The following is a 12,600-nucleotide window of genomic DNA, read 5'->3' on the forward strand; positions in this document are numbered from 1 at the left end:
GAATCACCTGTCGGATTGGAGGCTTTCCAATGCTAGGTGTATATGAAAGTATTTAATCTCCTCTCAAAAAGGCCATAAGAGACTGTAAACTCCCTTCTCATTTTTTTGTAAGTCAATTTCTTCARCTTACTGTGACTAACCATGTGTGTCCTACCACATGTTCAAGCAATAATCTTAACAGAAGTTTGCTCTGGAGTCTTTATCATGGACGAATGCCTGTTAATTATCTTTAAATAGGCAATTTAATGCTTTCAGCTTCTGTATAGGGCACGTTCAGGYTCTTCTTGTACAATCTGTAAATTTCTGACATTTGTTCCAGGACTTTAGGGAACACGAGAATCATAGGTAAGGTAAAAAAAAGCATATACATTGGTGTAACACCTCCCTGGTCATGCTACCCTTCTAAGTAGGTTGCCACACAACAGGCAAATCGTGATGCCTCGCAGCAGTACTCATTTCTTTTCCAGCTCCATGTCGACCTGGATGGACCACAGCCCTTTTAGAGCCTTGGTAATGATCCATGGCAAGTGAATTCAGTTGGAACAGCAGGCAAGTGACAGGGCTCCTGAAACCCCTGAGGTGGCACACAGAACTTTACAAGGAGTTGGGTTGCAAGAGAGAAGATGGGGATGTGGGACAAAGCCAACAGAAGACACACTGGTAATTTGGGACTTCTACCATTTTTATCAGGACATACATTCAGAGGAATTTCCTGAAAAGATTGACTGTTTGGTATCACTAGCTAAACCTCAGGTCCTCCATTCACTTTACTTCATATTCTAATTCTTGACATCATGACAGCCCTGATTTTACAGTTTGTGCTACTTTTGAGTACAGGAGACCGTGAAGGATAAATGCAAATTTCAAGAGAGCTTGTTCTGTCAGCTGCCAGTATTTGCTATTTGGGCTCTGCCATGCACTGTACATACCTAAAAAAGGATCACARTTGAATAGYTTTTATGCCAAGTGTGCTTCATTRAATTGCACGGTGTTARGTCACAGAATCACAGAATAGGCTGGGTTGTTGGAAGAGATCCTCAARGATCATTGAGTCCAACTCCTGGCCCTGCACAGGACCATGTCCAAACATCACATCATGTACCTGAGAGCATTGTYCAAAAGCTTCTTRAGCTCTGTCAGGCTTGGGGCTGTGACCACTGCCCTGGGGAGTCTGTTCCAGAGCCCAGCCACCTTCTGGATGAAAAATCTTTTTCTGTTAGCCAATCTAAACCTCCCAACACACTTCAGGCCATTCCCTCAAGTCCTGTTACAGATCCTTCACCACAGAGGAGAGATCAGTGCCTGCACCTTCTCTTCCCCTCATGAGGAAGCTGTAGACTGCACTGAGGTCTCCCCTCAGGCTGAACCGACCAAGGGACCTCAGCCACTCCTCATAGGGCTTCCCCTCACAGCCCTTCACCATCCTCATGGCCCTTCGGAATATCCTTTGGACACTTTCTAAGAGCTCAATGTTTTTTTTGTTTTTTTTTTTATGTTGTGGCACCCAAAACTGCCCAGAGCACTCACAGAGGTGAGGCCACCCCAGTGCAGAGCAGAGCAGGACAATCCCCTCTGTGCCTGGCTGTGCCTGATGTCCCCAGGACACAGTTGGCTTTACTGAATTTAGTCCTGATGGCCTCAGGTGTCATCACCTCCTATAATGGTTGTGTCCTCTGCCTCCCTCAGATATGGTAATTCACCCTTTTGTTTCAGGGAGTGCAGGAGTGCATACACAACTCTTAAAGGCATGAGGYAGCATGACCTCCTAAATGGGCTTCTATCTGCAAAAAGCAATATATTTCAGAGAAGACAACATTCTTTGAGGCATGGTCACTTGTTTTATTTGTTTTCAAAGAATCATTAATTTTTTCTGGCCCTGTATGACATCAAAGCAATATATCTTATGGCTTGTAGAATTCACTCCAAGGCATGACAGGAAGAACCCCTCTCAACTGAGGACCAAGAAGATKACATTGATTTAAAAAAGAAAACCAAAAAAATCTTCAACTGTCCTCATATAAGTTGAATAAATTTATATCCCCTAAGGCTCTTGATCCTATAAATCAAGAACTAACAACAATTTAAGATAAAATAAACAGTCTATCTTCCTCTTGGAGAACAGCYAAAATAAGAATATTTGCCATAAACCCTGCTCCTTCCCAAGAATTTAAGTCATTTGGATTAAGGCTTTCAGAGGAATAAAATAAACAACTCTCACTACTGGTAGCCAAATAAACTACACATTACTTTATTACTTTCACTCCATGAGTATGCTGATGAAGGAAAAACAAGTATCATGCCTCTCTACCCAGTCTGTATTCACAGTGAAATTCACAGTGGAACATTGATCATCCTTCTGTACAGTGGACTTCACAGGCATTTGTATGCATGACAGAGAGATTATAAATACCCTCCCTACATTAAGGAAAATTGCCTCCTTGTTTCTAAGGAAGAAGGCATTGCAGGGACACTTCTCTCTGTGAAGAATGCAGTTTTCCCCAATTAATCTGAAAGTCTCAAATATTGATCTTTGTCAGTTCTTCCTCTTAGCTTTTGTARCTTTCTAATTTGTTCTGTATTTACAGAGGAAGACAAATAGTAATCTGAATCCTCACAAAATGAGGGGCTTAAAGGGAAATTTTTGGATRAGACTTCTAATTAATCTGCTGAACTTACATTATGTCCCCATGACGTTATCTGGAGAAAGAAGCKTGCTTCCCTGAGGGGAAAAGAACCATAGGGAGTTTTACTTTGTAGAATGAGCTATGAATCTAGCAYTGAGCAATGACTCAGATTTGGGAAAATAATCTTCTCATATCAATCAACTATTCATATGAAGGTACACAAATTACTGATATAAGTGCTTTTAAAAAGCGTATTTAAACACCATAATTTAATTGTTGTATATGGCAATGWAAGACTAAACCAAAGGACAGGTGGTACTAGAGGGAGGGGTGTGGAGTGAACTTGTCGCATACATAAAGGTGATCAAAGTCTGAGAGATTCAAATTCAAGTTTCATGACCTATTCCTGCAAAGATATTGTTTTGAGATGAACAAGAAACCTGGAAATTCAGGCACAAATCAAAACACTCATTTCAAAATGCAAGATTGCTGCTTGAGGTTTTTGTCAAAGGCTAAACTTGTTCCAGATCATCTGTGTGATAAGGTTGAAATCAGTTTCATGGAAAAAGGAAATCCTGGAAATCTGTAACTTGGAGATGCTTTCAGATGACTCCTGGTCAAAAGTCAAGACAGCACTACAACCAAGGATCCTGCCAGCAAAAATAGTATTCCTCAGCTCAACTTTTAGACCAAAATGACAATATAAAGCCAGACTAGGGAGTCTGAGCTGTACCTTGTCGACGTCGACTGTTGAGTTTCCTAAAGCAGGTGCCCTCCACAAGTCGATTGAGACGTTGCTGCTTGATCAGTTCTAAGATCTCCGGCTGAATCTTCTCTTTTAGTTCCCTTGGGAAGAGAGAAAGTAGGCACTTGTCAAATTCAATCAAAGACTGTCCTCTTTCCTCTGAGACRGAGTCTCACTAGATGTTTCTGCAAGGCGTTTGAAAAGGACATCTGTCACAGACAGAATCTAGTCTGCTCCAGAAAAAAACCCCTTTTTTCATTTAACAAAGAATGGGAGTTGGGACATCTTTGTTATAGACATCTCCCTGCCACAACATCAGTGYATGACTCAGGCAAGTTGTTTTTTTCTTACTTTACTCATTCTAAAAATAACACTTGCTATAATGCATCAACATGGTTTTTCTGCAACAAATAATGCTCTTTCATCACAGGAGCCCTGTGAAGATTATTTGAGGGTCTGTCACCTTTTGTTGCAGCATTTTACATTGGTGTACTTCACCAGCACCRTTATTTAGGACAACACATGAAGGTTAAAACATTTTGAAACAAAATAAAAAACAGGGAGCAATGCCAATGAGCTAAACTAATGATCAGCACTATATTCGTATTCTTAATTTCATATAATTTGATTAATTTATTATTATCAGAATTTGTTGAAGACTAACTCATGACTAGGGATCACTCAAGGATTCAACCTCACCTGTGCCCAGGAGTGCAGAGACACACAATACATTTAGAAATAATCTTATACATCCTTCAGAAAATCCATTTTCAACCTCTTACTTTGATAAGAGTTCAACATGTCAAGAACTAGGCAGAAAACATATGCACATAATATTTAAAGTTTAATTTAATACACCATCACATGGATTCACAGATGTCTGAATTCATCAGTTATGTCCTCACTCAGATTCATTAAGAATACATAAAAGACAGGTTTAAACATCAACTCGACAACAAGCCTAGTAAGATTAAAGGAAAATAACTGAATGTGTAGAGGATTTATAAAATATGAAGTTTGTCAGAACCATAATTTTGCATTGCTGTGCAAATTAGGTAATACCAAAAATCATTCTGTCTGGCAGTATGTTCCAGCAATCATCATCAAAAGGAAGCTAAGCTGTGGTATCCCATAGAGACAACAAAAAATTCTCTCTTCTTGAAAACTTAGGAAGCCCATTCTCTGCTGATTTCCACATTCATTTGGATCCTACGCCTTTGATCTGCCAGACCCCCACTGAAATCACTGCAAATCCTCTGCTAGAAAGATCAGGCCTTTTAAATAAAATGCCCTTTTTCCCTTAGGTATTAGCGAAATGACTGGATGCATAACCCAGTGCATATTTACAAGCTGTGAAAACCTAGCTGGTCAAAAAAATCAAGGAAGTATTGTCACTATAGAAACAGACCATCTTTTGGAAATGTGGTATTAGTACTTTAGGACTTGAATTTTCAAGCACTGTTGTTTTCTCACTGGGATCTAAGATATAAATATGTTGAATGGTTAAACACTGTGATTTGAAGAATCTTCTGCTTGAATAAATGTCTTGCCTTTACTGAGCTGATGAACTTCCCTGTTCCTCAGGTAAAGTGTGAGAGCAGAGGCTGAGGACAACAGTGTTAAAACACAAGTGTGGATTCCTCAGCAGTCCAGACTGCTGACTAAATCTCCATCTGGACTAATTYCAAACATTCAAGAGTGGTATAAAAATCAGTTTGATGTTTGGGTAGTTTAATTGAGAAATGGGATGGTTATCATTAAATAGGTTAACATATTCATAAGACACTACCAAAATCCCCAAAATTAATGGGTCACCCAGCACATTCACATCTGCCTGGTTGCTCATAACATCCCATCTCCYGGCCTCTAATGCCCCACCTGCCCTTTGCAAACCAGAGGAAGAGAAGGATTTTTTAACCAATCCAAAACAAACCAAATAATCCTCTCGAAAATACTTCAGTGCTTAAGGCAGACTTTGCATGGGAGAAGGGGAGGTAAGAAAGAAGGGACCTCTCATCTCCTGGGTTATGTTCTGGAGGCCCTCCACACGCATCCATGTGTTTGCTCTCACAGTCGTGAAGCTCAGTGTGCTACTCTCTTCTGTTTGATGGTCCTTATCACACAGAAGTTGAGGAGAKAACTCATTATTCCATGGAGAAACAGCCTCTGGTAACTCCGGACTTAGTGAACCCCGGTATGACCATCAAGCCCCTGCCATGGTCACTTACAGCCCTTACTGYCCTCAGCAGCTCATGCCAACACATGATTACTCTGACTTGTATGGTTCTCGGCCATTTTTCTGACTCCAGATATATTTTTGCAAGGTGATCCTGCCACTCAGTGCTCCTCACYGTCAAAAGTTTCTGTTCCACCACTTGGATGTGACAGAAATGGGTCAGAAYAATCWAYCCACRGCACAMAAATGAAAGATGYCCTTCTCTRAAACTCTGTATTTCCTTCTRAAAGCCATCTGAAGGCAATAGAGTRCTGTTCCTCATGATCAGTGCCTAAAGACACAAGGGTTAGAAAAAAAATCTTTGTGCAAGAAATAGGACTTTCTGGGTAATTTTAAAATCTAACAGGAACAATGAGCTAARGGAAGATCATAAATGCAAATACATTTTCTGAATATTTATTTATTGCCCCTCAGATGACATTTGCTTAACAGGTTTTGCCTTGTGAAGAGAGGGAACAGAGGAGGAGACAGTGACTTAAAAAACTGCCATTAATTTCCTACTGTGTTTCTGTCACGTAAGAATGCAGAAAGTTAGTGTGCTGGTAAGACAGAAGGGCTGAGAGAAATACATATTAATACATATGATCATTAATTTTGTGGTYTTACCAGTCTAAAACACTGGAAGAACACTAACATCAGTTACTTGTTTTTAAAATATCTGAAAATCATTAGAAATTATTTTTATGTTTTTCACATTATAAAAATTCTTCTTCAGCAGSAGTTAAAAATGTCCCCAGATTTTACCTTTCCAGCTTAAAGTTAAGACTCACTCGACAGTGGTTTTCCTTCTGGGATGGGGCATATTATAGATATATAAATTATTTCAACACAATGGGAGAGTATTCCCAGAACTGGTTTCATGTGTTTTGTCCTTTTACCTATCCGGATTCTAACTATGCTTCCTCTCCTGATCACACATTCAGAACAAGCAGTAGTGACTCTTTCTAACACTGCAGAGAAATATGTAAGATAAAAAACAGAAAAGCATCCAGACACCTTCCTCTCTTTCCCTGTGTGTTGCTGATTTTCACACAGATGTTACTAATATCTCCCTAGTTGACATTAATGCTCCTTTAACCAGCAAGTGCCCGGTTGGATGTGAAATTTTTATCTAGTATTAACCCAGCTTTGATGCCATTTAATTTGTCAAGAAGATCTCTTGTCCTCTGTAGGCCCACAGGACTCCCAGACAACTTCTACAGCCATTCAAAATGAAACTGGGACAGTTCATCATTTCATTATGGAACGGCAGTTTGGATAATCAATAATGATCCCAAATCCCCAGATCTATTCTGAAGGACTTTTTATTTTTCCCAATCAAAAGTAGATATTGATAAAGSTTTATTTCATGTGATACAACAATGCTCATATAAAATAAACAACTAATCCTTGCAAAACAAGGTTGCTGTAGGATCAGGATCGAAGGCAACACTTTCCAGTTTACATGCAAATCCAGCTTCACTCAAGCTTCTCTTATCCAGCAGCTTGAAAGCTTAAAACTCCCATGCTTCATACAATGAATAGCAAAAAAAAAAAAAAGACTTCCATCATGTTCAGGATAGGAAAAAACATCCCCTGATGCCATAATCTCAAGCAGAATTGAACAAGATCTGCTGATGTTACAGTCACCGTTGTGCACAGTCTCTTTTAGCATATCTGCAGGGCTTTAAAATACACAGCACAGCCCCAATTGCTCTTTTCACTCACAGTCTYTTTCCCTACAATGGGGCCATGATTCTGTACTTCTATCAACTGTGCCATCTATGCAATTTGAGAGAGTTCTGTACAGGGAATCAAATCAAAATGCAAAATGAAAGGACTCTTTCTTTTCACAGTTGAGAACAAGTGATCATGGATGTAATCAAAATGCAAATGCATGGAGTTAAATCTCTGCAAATGCAGTTGTGATTGCTTAAACACCTTATCGATTTACTTAGCCTTTATAGCCTTTAGGCTTAGCCTTTGTCCTGAATTTGAAATGATTCTCTGGTAACACTTCAGTTGCTTTTAACTACTTATGTTGGCTGTTTCATTTGCTCCATGATGGGGAAGGAGAATCCATACTGYGGGAGCAACTAGCTGGAGTGACACTGGAAATGAAGAGCTTGCACAGGGCACTGACAAGTCTTTCAATGTGAGGTGATGGTGCAAGAGAATATAAATAATGGACCTGTATCATACTTAAACTGTTGACTTACAGGGAAAGCAGGGAAAATGAGAGAAGCTTTGGTGACAAGCATCACGGTTCTGAGCAGCTTTGAACTGCTAAATGTTGCAGGGGATTTGCAGGGGCTTTCTGAGCAGTGTAATGATGCAAAACTAACTGGAACCATTTGTAGCTTTTTAATTGATGCCTKACTGCAAGTGACATCAGTTTTAATTGGGCATTAGGTTGTGTTTCCTAACACACTGGAAACATAAAAGAAGCATTCCCCCTTTGATCCACTCTGGTATGGTTAACATTTAGTTTGTAATTCTACTTAGCTTATGCTTCCACTGTTGCCCTGCTGTCCCTGGAGGATTGTGTCCCCAGAGCTTGTGCTTAAATATCTGTATTCTTTAGAAACAAATCAGAATTAGTATCCTGCTTCTGAATCCTGAAATGCTCTGGTCCAAATCCATTTCTATACTTTTCCTAGGAAAAGGAGATTTAGAGCATCATGAGCCATCCCACTTGCAACACMGTCAGGATTTCACGACATTTCAGCTTATGCTTTTGGAATCTTCACTATTTCTCTGCTGATCTCAAAGGTCCCTGCTATTCTCCACATATCACTTGTGCAGCATCGAGTCTGCATCAGTCCTGTGCCATCAGTTCAGCCGCAAGCCCAGACTTGGTCCAGAGCCAAGTGCAGCCTCCATTTTTCATGTAACAGAACAAAGAGTATTCTGAGAAATGAGGAACCACGGATGCAATATTAGCCTTTCATACTGTGCAGTAAACAACAAGCAAAGGACTGGCTAACTGCCAGAAYGTTGCTATTTACAAATAAATAAATGACTGCTTGCCATTAACACCAATTTATAATGTTATAAACAAGGACAACTTTTTTGTGCAGTCAGTTTTGTGTGTATTGGCCCCTTTTCTTCTGGATTTCTCCCTATCTTGCTCAGAGAGGTCTTGAACTGAAGACAAAGTTGTGGCATATGATTAGTTGGGTTTTTTTTTTTTTTTTTTGAAAGCCTCTACCAGCATCAAAATCAGGTTCACAATCATCCGGAGCTGGGAAACGTCAAAGCACTGTTTTGTAAATAAGCCATGTGAAATCCTGTTGGGATTTGGCAAATCTGGTTTCACTGAACTCAAGGAAAAAGTTATGATTTCCATCAGAAGAAAACATAATGTACTTTAAGCAGATGCCTCAMTACTGCTTTTGAGCACAGCTCCCTGGACAGCTTTCCTCCCTGGGATTTCCCAGAAGAGCTCACAAATGTCATTCACCCTTGTTAATCCCTCCATGAAAAAATGAGTGGGGAGAGAAGGCAATACTTACAGAATTGGACGAGACTGGAAATCTTCCTGGTTCATTCTTTCAGACTGGCGTATTTTCAGTATTTCTGTGTAACTGAGATTCTGAAGTTTGCTCTTGAATTGATCCAGAGAGCTAGGCTTGGTAGTGAGTGCTCTCATTATCTGTTCTTTCACTACCTGCATCACCTGCAGTTGACAAGGAGAGAAAAAGAACCTGTGTTAACACTTTCTGTGTTTTTGTTTTAAACCTTATTCTGGATCACACTAAGGTTTCTAGGTATAAAAGGTGACAAGTGCTATGTGGTCTCTAGACAACATTTCAGCCACACAACCAGAAAAAAAACCCAACTTCTGACAGCGCATCACAGCCTACATCAAAAGATCATCTGCTCTGTGTAAAATTGGGGTTTTTTTGATGGTGGCAGGGAGCTGCTAACTGGTCCATTGTTTCACTCTTTTTCCCTTACATCCAGAGCTGATGGGCACATACTGGAACACAGGAGGCTCCCTTGAAAAACTGGGAGCTTTTTCACTGTGAGGGTGAAAACTTTCCACTTGGCAAGTTGCCACTTGCTCCACAAGGGGAGCCACTTGCACCAGTTGCCCAGGGGGGTGATGGATTCTCCGTCCTTTGAGATACTCAAAAGCTGATCCCAGGCAACTGGCTCTGTGTGGCCCTGCTTCAGGGAGGGCTGCCCAGATGACTTCCAGAGGTTCCATCCAACCTCAACCACTCTGAGATTCCGTGAAAGCCTTGCAATGCAGGCACATTATGGCCGTACACAGCGAAAAAAGAGAACTCGCTGAAAGAGACCATTAGTTGGGAGAAAGAGAGAGATCACTTTGCCAAAGATATTACAGGATTGCTTTTGAATAAATGCCATAAACAATGCAAACCAAAAAATAAGAATGAGGGATGGCTAGGCAGCAGCCATCTATCCTTCATGATAATTGTTTTTTCAGGAGAAAACTGCTGAGGCACAGTTAACTAAGGAGAATTGCTTGGATCTAGTTCAGATAAMTACATATGAGAGATTACTCTCTGTCTCTGCATAATCTCAGACTCATTTCCTTGGTGATGGTGCAAGTCACACACTTTGAAATGTTTATCTGACGTTGTGCTTAAATTGGCTGAAAGAGCAATTTATCTTACCTAGARAGGTCCATCTCACCCAAATGCCACAGCTAAAAAACAGTAGGAAATTCTAACAGCCCCCTGGTATCAAATTGTGACAACAGAAATCAAAAGTTACGCAAACAGCGGGCAAAGATTTTTCTGTGCTGTTAATTTTCCTTTATTCTTTCTTCACCATGTATTTTAAAACAGAAGCTCAGCCCCTCAAAGGTTCCTTAATAATTCCAAGAACTACTCTTTTTTAGAAATACTTGTTTCACATATTGCCTCAGTCTTCTAACTCATTGCCTGAACTGTTTTCTATTTTTGCTTCCTGTGACGYAACTGCTTTCTCAGATGTGAGCTAAGCACCCATTTTAGCTGTGTCCAGCAGGCGAAACTAAACAACTAAAGAAATGAAGAATTACTTAGTTGGTCTGCCAGTGAGAATTAGCTACTTCCCTACTGAAGGATGAACTCCTGACTGGCACCTGACTGCTTAGAGGAATTAACACCTCCTTCCCTGCATTTACAGTGCACTCACCAGTCCAAGTAAGAAAACTGCCATCACATCTCGAAAATGACAAACCACTGTAAGCCCCAAACAACTTGATGGATCATGCCCAACAAGGTGAGCGGCACAATCCTACTGATTTCACTGGGTCTTGGTTTTATAACTAAAAGGGCTTAAGAAATGTAATGAAGGACATGTCCACAAAGGAAACATCCTCAAAGGAATTGCAGGAAAGAGTGAAACAGATAATTCTAGTGACAAGTTGGATGTTTGAAAATATATTCTTCTTCCTCTTTCTGCCTTCTTGACAATCCTACCTAACAATCCTATACTGCTATAAAAACTATCACTGCCATATCACCTTGATTTTTCAACACTAAAGATTTTCAAGTAAATATAGGACTGCAATCACTTATGCATGCATGTATTTTCAGTTTCGTGAGTTCATTCAAATACCTGAACAGATCTGATTTTTTGTTGCTTATATATAGATTTAGTTTTCTAAATTCAGGCACTCAGAAGAGAGAACCTGTCTCGTATGAGCACTTTTTTTCTTGTAAAAGAAATGGACCACCAAATTAATTAATACTCTATTTTAGGGAGTTGAATGCATGAGGATCTTTCCATCAGACTCTAAAAGAGTCTGATCTCTAAACCATCCACATGAAGCACTGCTCATTCTTGGCTAAACTCTGTGAAGTAGGTTCAAATTCAGTAGATTTGGAACCCTGTCCCTTATGTTTATTTTCAATGCCCCAACTCCCTTCTCTGCAATAAATTTTTGGGGTTAACATGCAAACAATGAAAATTTCTCTTCTTTGCTAAGGTGTGGAAGGTTATTCCCAAGATATCATCAAAGACCTCTTTGGCCTAGAGGCTGCCTTTGCTCCTGAGAGAGAAGGCAGAAGTGTATGCCCCAGGGCCAGCACATGAGGGGACAATCACTTGCCTTGCAATGTTTATAGCCAATACTATTTAACCAGGTGGCCAAAGTGTCAAAGCTGCTGATCGTACTGAGTCTCCTGAGCATTTGGCAATCACTGCCAAGGACTTATAACTTGCTCAATTTCCAAAGCTCAATTTCCAAAGCTGGCAAAGGTTGCCAGCCTTTGATTACTGCTCTCTGAGAGACAGCATCAACCTTTCCTCCTCATGTATCTGACCTTACAATGAAATTAAAGATATTCTCCACTCAATGTGATTGTACATAAACACTGTAGRCAGTTATTTTAATTACAATACGCTTTGCTGCTCTTACTGAGAAGTGAGTGTTTGAGAGCACGCATTTGCTTTAAATCATGTGCTTTTTATGTGAAGACCTCTTGTATGGGTACAAGAATCCAAATTCTGTGTTGCAACTAAGACAGGTAAATTCACTGAAAACATGAAAAGAAAGACAATAGGAAAAAACCAACTTCTTTTCTTTTTAAATTAAACACATAGGACCCTGTTCCCCAGATTTTGTATCCATTTAACATAYTTCAATAATCAGAATCCTGACATTACATATTTTTAATTAAGCTGTTTTAATCTAGTTTTTTGTGTGCTTTGCTTATTTGTCCTCATCTTTGTCATATCATATTCTGACTACTTTGGCTTTCCAACATTTACCCCCTCTCTTTTCTCTCTTGCCAGGACAACTTTTGCCTGTGCAAAGAAAGTCTCTTCTTTTGGGATGGAGCACAAGTCTGAACTTGGGCTCTAAAAYAAGGAGTAAAAATAAAAAGAGAAATTTTTAATATCAAAAAGAAGGGTTTATCAGGGCCAAACTCTACACACAGCTTCTCACTGACCTCATTTCAGCAGCTTGCTTGCAGCTACCMAAAGCACAAACCTCTCTACTCTACTTACCCCATACTGATGCAAAGTTTGCTCTTGGCACTGGCTGAAGAAGA

At 39.9% G+C, this 12,600-nt stretch overlaps 1 protein-coding gene across 1 annotated transcript in view; it reads right to left on the reverse strand.

Annotated features, from left to right (window-relative positions):
• ELMO1 (engulfment and cell motility 1) overlaps positions 1-12,600 on the reverse strand; it is a 78,540-nt gene that overhangs the window by 17,717 nt on the left and 48,223 nt on the right. Inside the window, exons 2-3 of the mRNA XM_057367736.1 lie at positions 9,100-9,263; positions 3,358-3,470 (exon numbers count right to left, since the gene is read on the reverse strand). Coding sequence (XP_057223719.1) covers positions 3,358-3,470; positions 9,100-9,260 — 274 coding nt within the window. The 5' untranslated portion in view covers positions 9,261-9,263. The remainder of the gene's footprint in view (positions 1-3,357; positions 3,471-9,099; positions 9,264-12,600) is intronic.

This window comes from Malurus melanocephalus, unplaced genomic scaffold (assembly GCF_030028575.1).
Source record: "Malurus melanocephalus ecotype Western Australia unplaced genomic scaffold, MMel_1.1 scaffold_83, whole genome shotgun sequence".
Lineage (NCBI taxonomy): Eukaryota > Metazoa > Chordata > Aves > Passeriformes > Maluridae > Malurus > Malurus melanocephalus.